At 38.7% G+C, this 21,222-nt stretch overlaps 1 protein-coding gene across 2 annotated transcripts in view; it reads left to right on the plus strand.

Moving 5' to 3' along the window:
• Window positions 1-21,222, plus strand: part of DNAJC3 (DnaJ heat shock protein family (Hsp40) member C3) — a 108,765-nt gene that overhangs the window by 79,105 nt on the left and 8,438 nt on the right. For both annotated transcript variants that reach the window (XM_032151120.2, XM_032151122.2), the window contains exon 10: window positions 20,667-20,799. In XM_032151120.2, the coding sequence (XP_032007011.1) occupies window positions 20,667-20,799 (133 nt within the window). The remainder of the gene's footprint in view (window positions 1-20,666; window positions 20,800-21,222) is intronic.

A 21,222-nucleotide genomic window follows, 5' to 3' on the forward strand; every position in this document is an offset into this window, starting at 1 on the left:
CTTTTATCTATGCACATATATTACTCTACGTTTTATGCACATATACATATTCTCTCTCTTTCTCTCTGTCTATATGTATATATTATGTATATATACTCGGTGTGTATGAAACATAAATACAGAAAGCATACATACATGTCATATATCCCTAATATAAAATGATCCTGTGTGACCCCAAGCTGTTTAGTAACATAGGACAGCTGCTACCATAATTTGTTCAAGCCGAATGAAATAATGAGAGATTCCTGCCAGATGTTGTGAGGACCTAGGATAAAAGCAGTGTCCTTTTTTTGGAAGGTAACTACGGCATATACAGTAATTACAGTTTTTGAAAAACAGAATCCATATATATATATAGATATAGATATAGTTTTGTACCTTTTTTCATGTGACACTAAGTTATGAACATTTAAATGAGACAGGTTTTTAAAAAAATAAATGAGCCTTATAAGCCTTTATTGCAAATATTTTGTTTCAAATTCAGGTAAAGCATTTAAAATCAAAAACAGTAATTTTCTCTTACAGTTAAATGAAGGGTTCGAATGGTAAAATTTGGTTCGTGATACTCTTTTTAAGGCAAAACTGGTCAATCTCTTTTTCCCTGCTGTCCTCAGTTAGAAAAGAATCTTGCTCCTAAGCAAGTTCCCAGTTTCCAGGGAATGATGACAACCTGGTCACTACTATTTGTGGGACATCTTGTGGGGGATTCAGACCTTGAAGTCTCTGAATGAGGCTTGAAATGAATGCAGTAAAAATGATATTTTAATATTCATAAGCATGCTTCAATAAGGCATGTAGTCCACATAGAAAATCCCTTTAGCATACTCGTTCTCTTTCCTTTTGAGCTACCATGTCTACTCGGTGAGATGGTTTTACTCTAGGATTTGCATTCCGGTTAGTTTTTGGAACTCTTTATCAAAGATACTTTTGTCATCTGTATGTAAACCCTTAGCTCTCACTGCGAAATTAGAGAAGCTACAGAAGAATATAAAGAGCTTAGCTGTTAAAAAAAAAAAAAAGGCTAAATCTTGTAGAATGCTAAGTATAATTTGAAAGATGCTTTTGGAACTTGAATGTTAAACTGATTTGCTTTTTGGGGAAACCTGATGGCTTAATTCTGGAAGAAAAAGATGCTTAGTGCTAATTTAATATAATTGATCTGTTTTTTTTTGTTTTTTGTTTTTTTTTTGGAAATGGTGTCTTGGTCTGTTACCCAGGCTGGAGTGCAGTGGCCGATCTTGGCTCACTGCAACCTCCGCCTCCCAGTTGCAACCAATTCTTCTGCCTCAGCCTCCTGAGTAGCTGGGATTACAGGTGTGCACCACCACGCCTGGCTCATTTTTGTACTTTTAGTAGTGATGGGGTTTCACCATGTTGGCGAGGCTGGTCCCGAACTCCTGACCTCAGGTGATCTGCCTGCCTTGGCCTCCCAAAGTGCTAGGATCAATTGGCCCTGCCCAATTGATCTGTCTTTAAAGTCTGTTGTTTCCTTGAAAACATTCTTTTCTATAGGAATTTATTAAAGGGAGAGAGAGAATGGTTGCCAGCTGTCTAAATTTGCGAAAGAAAGAAAGGAAAAGAGCATGTATAACTGAAACTGACAGGTGTTACCTGACTTGTTTGGATTGGAATCGGAGGTTTAGTAAATGATGTAAATAAATAATAATCTTACTTAACTAAGCTAAATAACAGTATGTCTTCAGTTGAAATCTTGAGTTAGAAATATGCTTTCCATATTCTTCTGCTTCCTGGTTTTACCTTTCTTAAATAAGCAATTTAAAATGATGGCAGGTACATAATAAAGAATGAATAGGCTTAGGTTAGTGAATAATGGAACATGGACATTTATTAATTTGGGGCTTATGATAGAATTATCAGGAAACGGGATTCCACTCAATAGAAAGCAAGTAAAGTAAGACTGTTATGTGAGGATGCCTCTGAGATCTTGAAAAATCAAGGGAAACTCTTCAGATCGCTACATGTCTCCGTTTTAATAGCTTTTGAGAGGAAAAAACTGACATTGAAGCAGTACTAAAATATTGGCAAAGTTTCTTTGAATATAAGGGTAACTCAGGTGTCCTTATGAAATGATCAGTTATATTTGCTAGAACTTAAGCTGTGTGAGGGCAGAGACCTGTGGCTGTTATATTAACTGATGCATTCCTGGTGCTTGTGCTGGCCCTCATCTTTGCAGAATGAATGAAGGTAATTTATTTATTACACAAAAGTCATAGTGGAGAGTATGGAATTTAGAATTAGTCCTACGTTTGAGTCTGGCTTTGTGCAGTTATTCTATTTTTTTTTTTTTTTTGAGATGGAGTCTGACTCTATAGCCCAGGCTGAGTGCAGTGGCATGATCTCAGCTCACTGCAACTTCCGCCTTCCAGGTACCGGTTCAAGCAATTCTCCTGCCTCAGCCTCCTGAGTAGCTGGGATTACAGGAACTGTGCCACCATGCCCAGCTAATTTTTGTATTTTTAATAGAGACAGGGTTTCACCATGTTGGCCAAGCTGGTCTTGGAACTCCTGACCTCGTGATCTGCCTGCCTCGGCCTCCTAAAGTGCTGGTATTACAGACATGAGCCACCGCGCCTGGCCAGTTATTCTATTTTTTATTTTTAATTGTAAAAAATACAGTATAAAATTTACCATCTTAACCATTTTTACATGTATAATTTAGTAAAGTTAAATATGCTCACATTGCTGGGAAAAAGATCTTCAGAACTTTTTCATCTTGCAAATCTGATCTCTGTACCCATTAAACAGCCACTCCTTTTTACCTCTCCCTCAGCCCCTGGGAACCACCATTCTACTTTCTGTCACTATGAATTTGACTATGCTAGATCCTCATATAATTGGAATCATATACTGTTTGTCTTATTGTGCCTGGCATGTTTCACTTAGCATAGTATCCTCCAGGTTCATCCATGTTGTAGCATGTGACAGGATTTCTTTTTCTTTTAAGGCTGAATAGTATTCCATTGTATGGATATCCCACATTTTGTTTATTAATTCATCCACTGATGAACATTTGTGTTGTTTCTGCCTTTTGGCTATTGGAGTAGTGTAGCTATGGATATGGGTATGCAAATATCTCTGAGATCCTGCTTTCAATTCTTTTGGATATCTACCTAGAAGTGGGATTGTAAAATCATATGCTAGTTCTTTTTTAATTTTGTGAGGAACCTCCACACTGGTTTCTATCATGGTTACACCATTTTACAATTTTACCAGCAGTGTATTAAAGATTCTGATTCTTCTACATCCTCGTCAACAGTTTTTTTTTTTTTTTTTGAGACAGAGTCTTGCTCTGTCATTCAGGCTGGAGTGCAGTGATGCAACATGGGCTCGCTGCAACCTCCGCCTCCTGGGTTCAGCTGATTCTCCTGCCTCAGCCTCCTTAGGAGCTGAGATTACAAGTGTGCACCACCACACCTGGCTTTTTTTTTCTTTTTTGTATTTTTAGTAGAGATAGGGTTTTACCATATTGGCCAGGCTGGTCTTGAACTCCTGACCTCATGCGATCCACCCGCTTCAGCCTCCCAAAGTGATGGGATTACAGGCGTGAGCTACAGTGCTCAGCTGGTCAACATTTTAGATTTTCTGTTTTTTTGATAGTAGCCATCTTAATGGGCTTGAGGTGGTACCTGGTTTTGGTTTTGATTTGTATTTCCCTAATGGTTAGTGATGTTGAGCATCTTTTCATATGCCATTCGTATATTTTCTTTGGAGTATGCCATTTAGTTTTGCTATATGATTGAAATCAAGTCATTTAATTTGTTACTTTTTACTCTACTTATCTGTAAAATAGGAATAAGAATAGTACTTATCTCTTAGAATTGTGGTGTCTATTAAATAAGATGATGCTCAGAAAATGCTCAGCAACATCTAAATCCGTGGTTTCCACTGTACTCATTTTCAGGTTGTTTGGAACTTGCATTGACTTTTCTGTATAAACAATATTGTGTGGGATATCTAGCTAGCTTCTTGGACTAACCTGTGACTGCTTCATGAACTCCATTTGACACAGCTGTTATTGTAGTGTTACAGTAATATCAATAATTCTGTGAATAGGGCCAAGTAGAGTGCTTTCTCTGGATGAAGGCTGGCCTGGGCAAAATTGTGAAAGAGGTAAAGTTTATCTTTTGATTCCCTAGGGTGTTGTCCTATTGGCAGATTCTTGTGCCCTCTTGCTTATCCTGGGACTCCACCCTGTTATACTACCTAGGCTCACCCTATCCCGCAGAAGTATTCTGTGTTCAAAATTTATACTGGCCAGGCACGGTGGCTCATGCCTGTAATCCCAGCACTTTGGGAGGCCGAGGCAGGTGGATCACCTGAGGTCAGGAGTTCGAGACCAGCCTGGTCAACATGGTGAAACCCTGTCTCTACTAAAAATGCAAAAATTAGCCTGGCATGGTGGTGTGCACTTGTAATCCCAGCTACTCGGGAGGCTGAGGCAGGAGAATCACTTGAACCCAGGAAGCGGAAGTTGCAGTGAGCCGAGATCACGCAATGTGACAAAATCAGTCTCAAAAAATTATATATATAATATATTATTTATATATATTTTATATATAATATATATTTTTATATATTTATATATATTATATATATATATATATTCATTCCACCTCTGCATCAGCAGTCTCAGCCCCCAACACAGCTGCGTTTTAGTAAGAGTGGTCAAATTTAAGATATTTGTTGAAAACACTGATTGGTTTCTATTCCTTATGAGATAAACATTTTTAACCCAAAGGAGTCTAAATAGTGGAACTTCAGGCAAGTGCTTGTGCCATCAGGTCAGGCAGCCTACGAGGGAGGTACCGGGGCAACAGGCCTGCCTCCTGGGCATGAAGGAGACCATTCCCTCTAGCAGATCAGATTTCTCATGGCTGATGCTTTTTTTCAAGGTTGTTAACCAGGGGTTCCTGGCTTCTGTTTATGTGGAGGACAAGGGGTAGAGATTGGTCTTTGTTGGAAGATGCTGATTGTATTTAAGATCCTAACTAAATGTGACTTTATAAGTTGGAGGCTGCTTATATATTGCCATTCTTTATACAACATCGTAATAACCATGGACACATGTAATCAGAATCTATAAAGCAGATGCTTCTGAAACTTCCACCTCTTGAAATAAGTGCATCTACCTTAGTTCAGCTAATTAGTTGGAAGCAGGTGATTAGAATAAATGGCTAGTCCTTTGCAAAGACAGTTAGTGGGATATAGCATGTAGATTGATGAAGTTCTTTGGCTGTACATTTCTTGAACTGTAAAGTCATGCTTGCAGTTTTTATTCACACTCGGGCCTCTTAGCCACAGCTGCAGACTTCTCATTTCTTTTGAAAAGTGTATGGTTACAAGGAAAACTACATAGCTACCTGCTGGTTTGGGGTTAGCACATTTGCTGACCATATCAGCTGGGTAAAACATTGTACTCCCTCTGGTGCCAACTCTGTGAACCCATGAGCGTAATATGTAGGTGAGGAAGTAGGAAGCAGTTGCAATAGTCAAGCAATATTATTCAGAAAAAGATATAAGAAGGATTTCCAAATTATGAAAAGCTTAAAGTGTTGGAAGTAAAAAGTGCTAAGGAAAAAGGATCAAGAAGGTCACTGCAGGTGCATAGCTGGGACAGTCGCTTAGAGAGCTGTGGAGGGGTCCTTTGCCTCTCCCAACAGTGACAAGACACATTTGATTTAGTGCAGAGGGTAGGTTTGGATAGAGAAAGACGGTCATAGATACGTCTTCATTTTGGCTTTTTGTTAATTGACAAGACTGTAATTTCCTATGACTAATGAGTGTGATCTCAAGTAATGAAGAGGCTTCTTTAAGAAAGGAAAAAAAAAAACCAAGATTTTTCATCATCTTAAATAGAAACAGACTAAGTATATGAATGAAGGCCTATATTTGTATCTGCCTACTCCAGTGCTTTGAATAGAGTTGGTGATATTTCTTAACTGTTGGTAAAGTACAGCACAATATTTAAAATCTCATAATTCAACAGAAGTGCAATTATTTTCTTTGTATTTTACTGTTAGCACTTTTATCTCTTTTCCCCTACAAAAATGTTAACAGTGCCTCATATGTAATAGATGCTAAAAATAAAGTCAACAAAACAGATGTATAGAGCACATTAGTGTATCAGATTCAGTTAGTGTGCAGGACAAATTACGTCCCCTGTATATAGAATTAACATACTATCTCTCTTCATTGTTTAAATCGGCCTAAAATATAATGGCTAGACTTGCCCTCAGATTTGATGTTAGAATGTGATCTAGTGTAGGAAGTAGTTACCTCAGTGGGAGAAGCTGACTTTAAATTGTTCAGCCCTCTTTACTGAGCTCACAGCTCTCGTACACTTCTGGGCTCATAATGAGGCTGTATCCTAAGTGTTCTTAGATATAAGATCTTTCCCTTTGTTGTCTTAAGGATGAATATGCGTAAAACATAGCGGTAGGAAATTTTTTATTTCCATTGTTTATATTATGACAGTCTCACAGCAGGTAAACACTCTCCCCAACATTTTATTATGAGAAATTTCAAATAAAGAGAAAAGTTGAAAGAATTTCACAATGAACACCCATGTCCTCACCATACAGATACTGAAGTTAACAGTTTACTATGCCTTATCACATTTATCTGTCTCTAGCACTCCATTTATCCATCAGTTCATCTTTTTATGATGCATTTAAAAAAAGGTATTTGGTTTACTTTTCCCCCAGATACTTCAACTTGTATATCATTAACTTGAATTTGTTTACTGTCTTACATTTTCTTTCTTTAGGGATAATTTTAGATACGGTAAAATGCACAAGTCTTAGAGATACCATTCCTAAGGTCTGATACCCATGTGACATGTTAAAGCAAGAAATCATTAATGACTCTTGTTAAAGACAGTAAGTCAGACTTTATTCAAGGGGGACTATGGTGACAGGTAGAGGGGCCACTGCAGTGGGGTCTTGTACTGGGGAGAGAGATTGGGTTTGACTCTGACTCCAGCAAGGACAAATGGGGATTGATAACCAAGGAGCAGAGTTGGGGGTCAGCAGGTGGGATTCTTGCTAGTTAAGGTCAACAGACTATGTGTTGAAGGCAGGCCAGGGTCATATGGAGAGTGGAGGGTGAGGAGTGTGACAGATATTGGTGGGGAGGGGTTTCCCTAAACTGATTTAGCAGGATTCTTGCTCAAGCTGGATTCCACAGGAACAGAGAGGGAAGCCTAGGGTCTGGATCTAGTCAGAAAGAAGACTCAGAGGAGCTGACCAAATTTCTGGTCAAAGGAGACAGTCTTTGTTTAACTCAACTCCTGTCAAGATATAGAACATTATATTACCTTCTTGTCTCTTACCAATCAGTCCCCACCCACCCCCCACAGGAAACTCTGTTCTGATTTTCGCCATCATAGATTAGCTTGGCCAATTCTAGATCTTCGTATAAATACAGCCATGTATAGTATGTCCTCTCTTGTATAAAGCTTCATTCCTTCAGCATGTTTTTGAGATTTATTTATGTTATTACATGCTTTGGCAGTTTATTCCTTTTTATTGATGAAGAGAAGTTGGCAGACTTTTCCTATAAAGAACCAAATAGTAAATAGAGACCCTGCACACCATGTGGTCTCTGTTGCAACTACTCAGCTCTGCCATTGCAATGCAAATGTGACCATAGATAATACGCAAATGAATAGGCATGGCTGTGTTCCAATAAAACTTTATTTTGAAAAACAGGTGGTGGGCTGGTAGCACTGTTACCACTTTTCCACTATAAAGCAGAAAAGCATTCAGTATTTCGCCAATAATCCTATCCTTGATGAAGGATATTTTATTTCATGCATATATCACACTTTATCTACTGTCATATTACCAGACACTTCAGCTGACTTTTTTAGTTATTAAAAAGAGCTGCTATGAACATTATTCTAACGGGTTTTTTTAGACATATGTTTTTGTTTATCTGCAAGCGGAATTGCTGTCATAGTGTACGGTGCTTCCTCAGTTTTAAAAGAAACTGCCAGACTCTTTCTAAGGTAGTTTATAATTGATACTCCTACAATAAAGTACGAGAGTTCTAGTTGCTCTACATCCTTGCAAACATTTTGTATTGTCATTCTTTTTAGTTTTATCCATTTTGGTGTGTGTTAGTATCTGTTGTGGTTTTAATGTGTGTTTCCTTGATGACTGAGGTTGAATACTTTTCATGTGTTTCTGTGTTTAAATATCTTACTTTGTGAAGTAAGCATTCTCCACATGCTTACCCGCTTAAAAATATTTGTTTCTTTTTGTTACAGAGTTGAACTTATTTATATATTTATGTTTTCGCCTTTATTCCATTAATGTGGTAAATTAAACTGACATTTCTAAAGTTAAATCAACCTTTAATTATTGGGATAAACTCTTCTTGGACAGGGATTTAGATATTGCTGGATTTGATTTGCTAACGTTTTAAGAAGTGTGCACCTATGTTCATGAGGGACAATCGCTCTGTAATTTTTTTGGCAATGTCTTTGTCAGAGTTTAGTGTTGAGGATGTACTGGACTCAAACAGTTCAAAATTGTTCCTTCTCTATTTTCTGAAAGAGTCATATAAGATTGGTGTCATCTCTTCTTTAAAGTTTGAGAGAGTTCACCAGTAAAACCATTTTGGTCTTGGAAGTTGGTTTTTGATTTTTTTTTTTTTGGTAGGATGGTTTTTGACAAATTTAGTTTCTTTTTTTTTTATTTTGTTTTTGCCTTTTTTTGAGACAAGGTCTTGCTGTGTCATCCAGGCTGGATTGTAGTGGCACAATTATAACTCACTGCAGCCTCAACCTCCTAGGCTCAACTGATCCTCCTACCTCAGCCTCCCAAGTAGCTGGGACTACAGGTGCATGCCACCACACCTGGCTAGTTTTTGTATTTTTTGTAGAGATGATGTTTTGCCATGCTGCCCAGGCTAGTCTCAAACTCCTGGGATCCTTTTAAATTTATTTAGGCTTGTTTTGTGGTCCAGCATGGTACCTACCTTGATGAATATTCTATGTACACTTGAAAATAAGGTGTATTCTGCAATTATTGGATGTAATATTTGTTAGTTTTTCCATCAGGTATGAGGTGAGAGTTGTTAAGATCTTTGATTATCTGTTGTGGAAATTATGAACTTTCCTGTCTCTCTCTTTAATATTGTCAATATTTCCTTAAAGCATTTTGAAGCTCTGCTATTAGCAGCCTACATATTTATGACTGTCAAGTGTTCTCCTGATGGACTTTTACTTTTATTCTTACTCAGTGTTCCTGTTTATCACTGGCAATACTCTTCTTCTTGAAGTTTTATATGATATTAATAGACTCACCTCTGCCTTCTTGATCTTATTGCTTGCATGGTGTATCTGTCTTCATCCATTTACTTTCAGTGTCTTTTGCTTTTATAAGTATGTCTTATAGACATCGTGTAGTTGGAACTTGCTTTGTTTCTATCAATTTTGATAATTACAATCTCCTTTGAAGTGTTTACTTGATCAGTATTAATGTGATTATTAATATGGTTGTATGTAGGTCTGCCATTTTACTATTGTTTTCTTTTTTGTTTTTGAATTTTTTGTTCATATCTTTCTGTTGTCATTTGGATTATTTGAATATTTCTAGTATCCCCTCTGGGGTGCAGTGGTTACTCACAGGCATGATTATATTGCATTGTAGTCTTAAAATCCTGGCGTCAAGCAGTCCTCCTGCCTCGGCCTCCCAAGTAGCTGGGACTATAGGTGCATGTCCTGCACTTGACTGTAACCACTTTTAAATAAATTTCTAATATTAGTTTAATAGTTTCTAATTATTAGTTACCACTATAATTGAAATTAAAATGTCTTCCTCTAGCTCTTGATTTATCAATTTCAGGCAGTATCCCTTGTGTGTCTGCTACAGAAGAGGAAGAACTGAGTAGACCTCACTAGTTCCTTCTGTTCTCATCTCCAATTTTAGTTGAATATTTGATCTTTTGGTTATATTTACAGCTTTAATGTAATATAAATAAGTATTAATATACCCAAGTTTCTTTCTTGCTTTGTCACCTTTAGATAGCATCTTGATTGTATACTACTGATAATAAGGAAATTAGTATATTTCCATCTTATCTTTCAGCTACATTTTAAGTATGTATTAGTATACTTTTATAATGTTTGTAGTATTTAGATTATTTCCTCTAACTATAATTGTGTATAGTAAGGAAATGAAAGCCATTTAGTAGACTAATGTATTGTATAGCTGCAGGATTAAGTCATGTGTTTGAATCCTTAGAGAAGGAGATGTAATCATTTCACCAACCAGGGTTGGACACATGGAGTCTCTTGTTCACAGGTGGCCACACTTTTAGTATGCTTCTCATTTGGAGCAGGATTTTTTGGTAAGCTTCACCCCGAGTTAGAGTTACTGTCTCTCTGCCAGAAGAAACCTATGCCTCTGTCTTACTAAGAACATCTTGAGATTTTTAATGACACAGTTTGTATGAATGAGATCCGCTCTCTGTGAAGATACTCTTTTTTTGTTGTTGTTACTTTTTTTTTTCTTTTCACTCTGAAGATATTCTTTAGCCCTATGACTCCTGGCTGTGCCTGGCCTGCCGCACATCTTTTGCCCCAGAACTCCTTTCACTGCCTTTCTGGGTTTTTCTGTCTTTTTAAAAATTTAATCATGTCTTCATCTTTCTTGGATTCTTTTTTTATTTTGCTTAAAGTACATCCTCAAAAAGTGATATGAATGCATCTGATGCCAGAAGGGAGTATTGCAGCTTCTCAGAAATTCAGAGGAAAAATGATTTTTAACGCAGACTTTTATGTATAGTAAACTATTAATTAGGGTAAGGATTCAGTGCAATTGTTTAGAAGTTTTCTTTTTTCAGTGTTCTGGAGACACTGGAATCACCCGTGGTGTAAAAGTTTGGAACAATCTCTGTAAAGACTGCTGCTTTACTGGGAGGTGGCTTAGTGACAGCTTTCTCTGTGAAAATGTTTTGTGTGGGCTTTGCTTTTTGAGCCAATGAAATTCTTTTAAATAGGTTAGTTAAGCACATTTGCATTTATCGATATGACAGATGTTTGGTCAACATTCTGTCATTCTGTTTTGCTGAAATCTTTTTGCGATTTGGCCTGTATTTTGTATACGCTCCTGATATTTAGGAAAGTTTGTATATTTGTACTTTTAAAAATGGTTTTATTAACCCTCTTTCTTTTGGCAACATCCATTAGTTTCCTACTGTGAGGAACAATTTAGTGTACTTCCTCCTCTTCCTCACTGTTCTTCCACCACTTAATAATTTGTTGAGGAAATTCTCTAGGATTTGCCTTTGTAATATTACTCAGCTTATCAGTGGCTGATGTTTTCTGATTGCTTCAGCTGACGTAGGTGGGAATGAACGAACTTACTCCCTCATCATCCTTCCCCTTTCTTTTCCCATGTTTCGTCAGCTGTATCTCTTCTGCGCCATCAAGGCACGTGCTCTGCTCTGTCACTGTTAGTCCCCTACTTTGTGTTAGTCTTGGTTCTACGTGAAATTCAGTGTGTACTGGTTCTCCTTTGGCCACGGTTTCTTCAGCCATCTCTTGATGAGTTCATCTTATAGTAGTTTCCTCAGGGAGGTCCTGAGAATTTTCCCTGCTTTCTTCTATGTTCAATACAGATTGTACTTGTACCTTTTATATCTGAAGGATGGCGTGGCTGGATAATAAAGTCCTTCATAATAAAGTCCTTCCCTCACCCCTGTGCCATGTATCTTGTAGTTATTGTTCTGTTCTCTTCTGGGACTATTGCTATGGAAAACCTGAGGCCAGGTTTTTTGTTTTTGGCCTGGCCATCCAAAGAGCCCTTATCTTCAAGTCTGAATTATGCTAGGATATGTCTTCTTGTTGCCCATTCTCAGCCAGGCTGCCCTGGCACCCAGTGCACCTTTTCAGTCTAGATCCATCTTTCACTTCAGGAAAATTTTCTTAATCTGTTTTGGTCTCTTCTATTTGTTTTTTTTTTTGGCTTTGTTTTCTGCATACAGGTTATACATGAATTGTATTTCCTTTGCCTGTCATCATTAGCTATGATTTTTTCTCAGCCTTTTAAAAAAGTATTTTATATAATTTACTTAAGTCAAAATTCACAAGAGATAAAGTAGGACATTAAATTATAATAAAAGGGTTCGTTCATTCATTGAGAATCTATGAATATATCTGACATCAGTTTTCCCAAACACATAAAGCAAATATTGACAGAATTGAAGCAAAAAATAGACAGCAATATAATAATGGTAGGATACTTCAGTATCCCCCTTTCAGTAATGAATAATAAAGCAAGACAGAATATTAATATGGGAACAAAAAACTTGAATGCACTATAAAACAATTACACCTAACAAATGTATTCAGACAGCAGAGTACACATTCTTTTCAGTAGCTCATGAAACATTTTCCTAGATAGACCATGTGACACCACAAGTCTTAACAAATTTTTTAAAATTGAAATTTTACAGATTATGATTTATGGCCCAAGTGGAATAAAACTTAGAAATCAGTAACAGAAGGAAAATTTAAAAATTCACAAAATATGAAAATTAAACACACTCTTGGGCATGCTCTTGTTCAGGGGTCGGAAGATATAATATTGTGAAGATGGCCATGCTGCCCAGAGTGAGCCACACATGCAGCACACCTTTCAATTCCCAATTTCACTTTTCTGAAAATAGAAAAAATCCCACAAGATTACATGAAACCTCAAGGGACCATGAAAAGTCTGACAATCTTAAAAGAAGAAAAATATTGGAGACATTATACTTAATAATGTCTGAACACCAAACAAAGCTATGGTAACCAAAGCCCTTTGGTACTGGTGTAAAGGCAGAACACCAGAGCAGTGGAGCAGAATGCAGCATAGATAGCAACGCTGGCATACATGCTCAGGTGAGTTATTTGCACACCTTTTATTGAAGCATTATCCACAAAAGCCAATAGGTGAAAGCAATTTAAATTTCCCTTACCAAATGAATGGATACATATAACTTGGAATACAAAAAAATGGAATATTACTCAGCTTTTACAAAGCAGGAAGTTTTCTAATATCTACCATAAAGACAAATTTTGAAGACATTATGCTAAATTTAATAACCCAGCCACACACAGAAAAATACTGGATGAATCTACTTACCTGGAATATCTAAAGTAGTTAACACCCTTAAAAAGAGAAAATAGAATGGTGTTTGTACAGTAAAAACGTTGAATTGAAAAACACCAAAATGTGTGCCCTTTATGAATGTGCAGTTGAGAATTGTAGCTATTTAGAATTATTTTTTAGTAATACACTATGTTTATTCAGTATTTTTTTGTGAAATTTCTGCCAATTTATATTCCTGTGTCTCATGTTTTACGGTAGGTTATGTCACATTGTGTTTTTAGTTTTTATTTATGCATTATAATTTTGTATGCCAATATTCGACTCTGTAAACATTAAGACTTGGTGGTCAATGGTGGTTTTATTTTTAATTGTAAAAAATACATAACAAAATTTATAATCTTTAATATTTTTTTTCTTTTTTTCTTTTTTTTTTTTTTTTTATAGAGTCTCACTCTGTCACCCAGGGCTAGAGTCAGTGGCATGATCTCAGCTCATTGCAAGCTCCGCCTCCTGGGTTCACCCATTCTCCTGCCTTAGCCTCTCGAGTAGCTGGGACTACAGGTGCCTGCCACCACGCCCGGGTAATTTTTTGTAGAGACAGGGTTTCACCGTGTTAGCCAGGATGGTCTCGATCTCCTGACCTTGTGATCTGCCCGCTGTGGCCTCCCAAAGTGCTGGGATTACAGGCATGAGCCACTGCACCCGGCCTAATATTTTCAATTATATAGTTAAGAATATTGACATTGTTAGCACCTAGCTCTGGAACATTTTTATTTTTGTAAAAGTAATATGCAATACACATGAATCTCAGGCTTTTAAAACTCTCTATTTCCATTTCCTTTTGTTAGATCCTTCATTTTTGTCTTCTCCGTTGTCCTCTTTCTCGTTTTGTCTTCATGTCTATGATAGTTTTGATTTGCTCTTTTCTTGAGTCCTGATTGCTCACATTTTTACCTCCTCGTCATCTCCTGGTCTCTTTCCTGAGTTCTGATTCTGCTTTGTGATTACCCTTAATGGAAGTGATTGGATTAAGTTACATAATTTGTCTATGATGCTTGCCCAGAATTTTCTCTGGTTTTGTTTTTCTGATGGCTATGCAGAAAATAGTATTCTTTGGCTGTGTTTTTCTGATGCACGTTCATTAGATAAGTTTTTTTTTTTTTTTTTGAGACAGAGTCTCGCTCTGTCGCCCAGGCTGGAGTGCAGTGGCGCAATCTCGGCTCACTGCAAGCTCCGCCTCCCGGGTTCACGCCATTCTCCTGCCTCAGCCTCCGAGTAGCTGGGACTACAGGCGCCCGCCACCGCGCCCGGCTAATTTTTTGTATTTTTTAGTAGAGACGGGGTTTCACCATGGTCTCGATCTCCTGACCTCGTGATCCGCCCGCCTCGGCCTCCCAAAGTGCTGGGATTACAAGCGTGAGCCACCGCGCCCGGCCCCATTAGATAAGTTTTACATGTTCTTTTCCTGATTTAATTTTTAAATATCTTTGAGGTGATACTGTGCCAGTTAAAAACAAATTATTACTCATCATAAAATGAATTGGAGTTCACTGCCCTAGCTATTTGTGGGGCTAGTCCTCTGGATGTCAGTTTTGTTCTTTTGTTTTCTGCATGTAAGGCGTGCTGGGACCAGGGCAGCCTTCTGTAGTTAAGTCACAGTACTCTCTGCTTCACTGTTTCCACAGACATTCTGCTTCCTGCTAAAATGATTTTGCTGTATAGCCCTGCCCTCTCTACCTCTCTGCACCAAACCATGGCCAGGAGGTCATCTGCCACCAGCCCCACTTGCCCCTGTACCCCATTCCTTTGCTACACCAAAGGGGTGTGTGTTTTGCACTTTAGGATGAGCCCCTCACCTTCAGGGAGCATAGAGTTGCTGTTCTCTGGGATCCGCCGCACAGGCTGTTTCGCTGTTCCCTCTCACTGTATTCTTTTCTTTACCTCTGTCTTGCCCCGGTAAGGCCTCTGCTTTATCTCCACTATGTGTGCTCTAGATTTCCTGGTTCTTGTAATATGCAAGGGATACAAGTTGTCACTTCAGGGTAGGCTCATACTCATAGAAGGTGTATTTTGTCAGCATTTTCTGTGATCTTTTACCGTTTGGCTTTCTCGCTATTTGCTTCCCCCCTTGTCTTAGGTTCATGGCTGATATTAGCACCTTTTAGCAGCTCTTGTACAGTTTCTTTGTATTGTTTTGCTGAAAATGGAATTTGGAGCTGCACTCTGTCTGTTTACCTTGTTTCTTTTGTGTGATATGTTCCTTTTGTGTGATAGGCAGCAGGAGAATGTTGGTGTTCCGTGGGGCATGTTTATATTGGAGGTCTGATATACTATATTCTTTCAAAGGATTTCTTTGCATTGAAAGTAGACTTTTAGGGAAATAGGGTAGAAGCTGGGAACACCTGTTAGGAAACTGTTTTAATGATTCAGGTGAATGGTGGCCCGCGTCACATAACTATGGAAATGCTGAGAAGTGGTTAAACTGTGGCTATATTGTGAAGGAAAGCTGATTTGGAACTTACTAATGGATTGGTAGCGTGAGAGAGGGAGTTGCTTGTAGCTGTGTGCACCTGTCTTTCAAATGCTGGTCTGTGCTGGGGAGCTCAGGGCAGGCTGTAAGTAAATAGGACCTGTTCACTGGAGAACGTCCCCAGTGGCACTTGCCCAGCTGCCCCAGTGAGCCCTACTTCACTCATTTTACTGATCGGGGGTCAGTAAAATGATCTTTTTAACTTTGGTCTGGGTGGGACCGCTTTTTGTTTGTTCCAGGTTTGTTGTAGAGGTTTGCGTGCCCTACAGGGGCCCTCCACAGGCACATCTTTCACTCTGCTTATAGTAGGGGTTAATGCTGCAGCCAGTGTCTCCATATACAGGGGCCAGAACCTGCCCAGCCATCCCGTAGTCATCTCACGGACTATCCTGACAGTTGCCTTATAGCTACTTCTGCTTGCCAAACTGAGGGTCCTCGGCCAAAGATAGTGGCTTCCAGATCTGCTATGGCCTCTTATAGTGTGTGCTTGCATTGTGGTTCTCTCTACTTAGGTTTATTACTAATGTGCTCCCACTTCCTATCTTCCAGAAATTTATCAAAGTTGCTGGTCTGCTGTTGTCTTCAGTGCTACTATGGTTATATTACTTTTCGTCTCTTTGGTGGCAAGGAGGGTAGGCAAACGTGTGTGCTTACGTCTCCCATCCTAAGCTAGTGATTTGCATTGCTCCTTAGGAACGTGCAGGGAATATAGAAGAAAAGTAATTTGGGATAGATAAGATTTTTTAGATTCAGAAGTTAGAAAATGAATTGGCTAATATGCAACATGGTATTCTTTATCTAGGGCTAACATATGTCTGGCTTATACTACTTTTCATAGCTGTTCAGTAATGGTGGGATAAACATTAGATGTGTGTGTGTTTTTTTTTTTTTATACTTTAAGTTCTGGGATACATGTGCAGAATGTACAGGTTTGTTACATAGGTATACACATGCCATAGTGATTTGCTGCACCTATCAACCCGTCATCTACATTAGGTATTTCTCCTAATGCTATCCCTCCCCCAGCCCCCCACCTCCCCACAGGCCCCGGTGTGTGATATTCCCCCTCCCTGTGTCCACATGTTCTCATTTTTCAGCTCCCACTTATGAGTGAGAACATGCAGTGTTTGGTTTTCTGTTCCTGTGTTAGTTTGCTGAGAACAATGGTTTCCAGCTTCATCCATGTCCCTGTGAAGGACATGAACTCACCTTTTTTATGGCTGCATAGTATTCCATGGTGTATATGTGCCACATTTTCTTTATCTAGTCTATCATTGATGGACATTTGGGTTGGTTCCAAGTCTTTGCTATTGTGAACAGTGCTGCAATAAACATACCTGTGCATGTGTCTTTATAGTAGAATGATTTATAATCCTTTGGGTATGTACCCAGTAATGGGATTGCTGGGTCAAATGGTATTTCTGGTTGTAGATCCTTGAGGAATTGCCACACTGAATTGCCACACTGTCTTCCACAATGGTTGAACTAATTAACTCTCCCACCAACAGTGTAAAAGCCTTCCTATTTCTCCACATCCTCTCCAGCATCTGTTGTTTCCTGACTTTTTAATGATCGCCATTCTAACTGGTGTGAGATAGTACCTCATTGTGGTTTTGATTTGCATTTCTCTAATGACCAGTGATGATGAGCTTTTTTTCATATGCCTGTTGGCTGCATAAATGTCTTCTTTTGAGAAGTGTCTGTTCATATCCTTCGCCCACTTTTTGATAGGGTTGTTTTCTTGTAAATTCGTTTAAGTTCCCTTAGATTCTGGATGTTAGCCCTTTGTCAGATGGATAGATTGCAAAAATTTTCTCCCATTCATGCCAAAAAAATTATCCCATGTAGGTTGCCTGTTCACGCTGATGATAGTTTCTTTTGCTGTGGAGAAGCTCTTTAGTTTAATGAGATCCCATTTGTCAATTTTGGCTTTTGTTGCCATTGCTTTTGATGTTTTAGTCATGAAGTCTTTGTCCATGCCTATGTCCTGAATGGTATTCTTCTAGGGTGTTTATGGTTTTATGTCTTATGTTTAAGTCTTTAATCCACCTCAAGTTAATTTTTGTATAAGGTGTAAGGAAGGGGTCCAGTTTCAGTTTTCCGCATATGGCTAGCCAGTTTTCCAACACAATTTATTAAACAGGGAATCCTTTCACCATTGCTTGTTTTTTGTCTGTTGGGTGTTTTGTTTTGTTTTGTTTTGTTTTTAGATGCTCTCAGAGTGTGGAGTCTGAGAAAGTATAATCTAATATGGTCTGTCTAGTTATATCTGTGGGAAGTCTTACATCATCCCTACTTAGGTTCCTAATTAGTTGTCTGCAATTATGTGAATATAGGAAATAACCTATAATTTTACATTTTTGTCTTATGTTGGGAAAAATGTGTTCACTTTAAATTTTAATACAAATACGATACAAAAGACTGTTTTGGGGAGATAACCCTGAACATGTAAGAATGAAAATGTTTTAAATGTAGTCTGCACAAGTAGCAAAATTGTGTATATTGAAACATCTTCCTATTGTATTCCTTCAAGGTCTGTTTCCTTACTAAGCTACGTGTTGTGCTATGGTTGTTAATTGTAAAGTTAAACCTTACTACTGTTTATGATGGTTTTGTTTTTATACTAAATTGAGAGAAGTTTTTTATGTCCCTGTGGGTTGGGCTATAGTAACATTTAATTTAATGATGCGCTGATGCGAGAATTCACTTTAGGATAAAAGATTGAAGAGTCCCCTTTCCCAGTGCCACAGAGCCAAAGGTGGTGGTGGTTCGTTTTTCTATGTGGTGTGTATAGCCTGTCAAAATTTGTTAGTCTTGTTGTAGGACTCTTTCCTTAGTTCAGCTAAAGACGGGGGGGTCCTTTTCACACGGCCACGAAAAATGAGGCTCACAGACAATTTGAAGAAGGCAGGACTTACTGGGTGAAAAGGAAAAGAGGGAAACAGGGACTGTTTACAAGGCCAGAGTCCCAGCTAGTGTGCTTCCCACCTTGCAGATTGAATCCCAGGTTCCATCCAGGAAGAGGAGGGAGGGGCCAGGCTCCTTCCCGCTGCAAATGGCGGGAACTTCCCGAGGCTACACCCCAGTGCGCACTCCTCCCAGTGTGCAGGCCAGCTGGCATTTTTCCGGGAACCCCTTTGCATTTGGCTGTCTCAGTCTTACGCCAATATCTTTCTCATTTTAATCTGTCCAAGGCGCCTTACATTCCCTCCATGTTTAGCTATTGTGAAGATGAGTGTTCTCAATATAAAATGTCTTTTATCCTAGTGAAATGCATTTTCATAAAAACAAGAATTTGAACCCAGCAATCTATTATTGGAATTATCTATGCAGGGAGAATATTGAGAAAAATTTGAGTAGGGGCTTCCCTAGACCATCCCCAGATTTGGTGATCTGGTAAGAAGCCACACAGGACTCAGCACAGGGAAAAGGTGCAAGGGGGAAAATCTGGAGGAAACCAGGCAGCAGATTCCAGGACTTCTCTTCCTGTGATGTCATAAAGGACAAGCTTAATTTTTCCAGTAATGAGAAATTCTACAATGTGTGAAATGTTGTCTACCAGGGAAGCTCGTTATAGACACTGCACCCAGAGTTTTTGTTGGGGACTAGTCACTGACACCTTTTGTCTGGACTGCACCAAAATCCCAGACTGCTAGAAGGAAAGATGTTTAGCGTAAATTGTATTTTTCATACAAACAGTTCAGGCATGACTCATTCTTACCATGGAATGTTGGGAACACTCGTGAAATCTGGCTTCCCAAACATCAGCAGTAAGCCAACCTTGTCAGCAAACTTTTCTAAGGATAGTTGTCTCAGGACTGCTGTGTTGACTCTCTTCTGCATATTAGATACCCAGATGCCTTGTATTTTCTAAGTATTTAAAATACTGCTGGGCGTGGTGGTGCGTGCCTGTAGTCCCAGCTACTTCATGGGCCTGAGGCAGGAGGATGGCTTGTGCCTGGGAGGTCGAGGCTGCAGTCAGCCAAAGTGACAGAGACCCTGTCTCTTAAAATTTTTTTTAAAACAACTGTGTAATAAAATAAAAGATGTAATGTGGATAGTCACCAGACTCCCTATACTGGGACTGTATGTATGTGTTTTGTATTTTGATTGACACAGGTTTGTAATAGTGTTAAAGCCTGTGGGTTACTGAGTCATTCGGATTGTGGACAGTTCCTTCTGTTCCCTTTTTTTCTATCAGTTTTTTTTTTTTCTAGCTTCCCATTGGCCAAACCCACCTCCTGATCCCTTTCTAAACATCTAATTCTTCTGCACTGTTGTCAATCCATAGCTGACCAGGCAGATTTTCTTTATCACTGTCTTTCTTTCCTGTGTAACAACCACTTAGTCTTAATGGTGGTAAGATTGCTGTGGATAAAGTGCTGATATTAACATACGTACCCAGAGGGTATGGGGAGATAATGCGGGAGGGTGGGCAAGTAAACAGCAGTACATTTTGTTGAACGAGAATAATAAACTACCTAAACTCAGTTGTCATTATTATGCCTTTTAAACCTTTTTTTTTTTTTTTTTGAGACGAAATCTCGCTCTGTCACCCAGGTTGGAGTGCAGTGGGGCGATGTTGGCCACTGCAAACCTCCGCCTCCCAGGTTCAAGCAGTTTTCCTGCCTCAGCCTCCCAAGTAGCTGGGACTACAGGCATGCGCCACCATGCCCAGCTAATTTTTGTTTTTTTTTTTTGTTTTTTTGTTTTTTTTAAGTAGAGACGGGGTTTCACTGTGTTAGCCAGGCTGGTTTTGAACTCCTGACCCTCATGATCCGCCCACTTCGGCCTCCCAAAGTGATGGGATCACAGGCATGAGCCCCCGTGCCCGGCCTCTTAAATATTCTTGATCAAAGTTACTAACGGGGTATCACTTAAGGTTTTTAGCAATAATGGCCAAAGAGTGAAGGGGTTGGGGGATGATGACTTTAGCATCAATTTTACAGGATAAGAAAAGGCAACAAATGATAATTTGCCTTAACAGTATTATCTTAACCATATTTTGACAGCTATTCAGGATTATGAAACTGCTCAGGAACACAATGAAAACGATCAGCAGATTCGAGAAGGTCTAGAGAAAGCACAAAGATTATTGAAACAGTCGCAGAAACGAGATTATTATAAAATCTTGGGAGTAAAAAGGTGAATTATTAATTTAAAATTATTCTGCTATTTTTAATCAACTCTGTTTCAAAGCTAATCATTGCTCTTTTTCTTCTCTGATTAATTTTCTTTACTTATGTAATTTCAGTCATATGGATTAAACCTTAACAATCTTTAACATTAGAAAGCTACTTTGAGTATTTTATAGGCAAGTTTCTTTGATAGAGACCAATAATGCAACAACAGAGAATTAGTAGTTGGCAACAAAGATGACACTGTAGTATGAATGGGTCCTAGGCCTAGATTTTTTAAGAAGGGTTAAGGGGTAGGAGTGAGATTTCTTTTGGTGGGGATGGAGGAGGAGACGGAATGGGTAAAGAAAAAGCCTTCTCTAGGCCTAAAAATAAAGTAGTACTTTCAGAATGAAGTCTAAAATTAAGATCTACCTTATATGAAAGTACA

This window comes from Hylobates moloch, unplaced genomic scaffold, assembly GCF_009828535.3.
Source record: "Hylobates moloch isolate HMO894 unplaced genomic scaffold, HMol_V3 SCAFFOLD_4, whole genome shotgun sequence".
In the NCBI taxonomy this organism is placed as follows: domain Eukaryota; kingdom Metazoa; phylum Chordata; class Mammalia; order Primates; family Hylobatidae; genus Hylobates; species Hylobates moloch.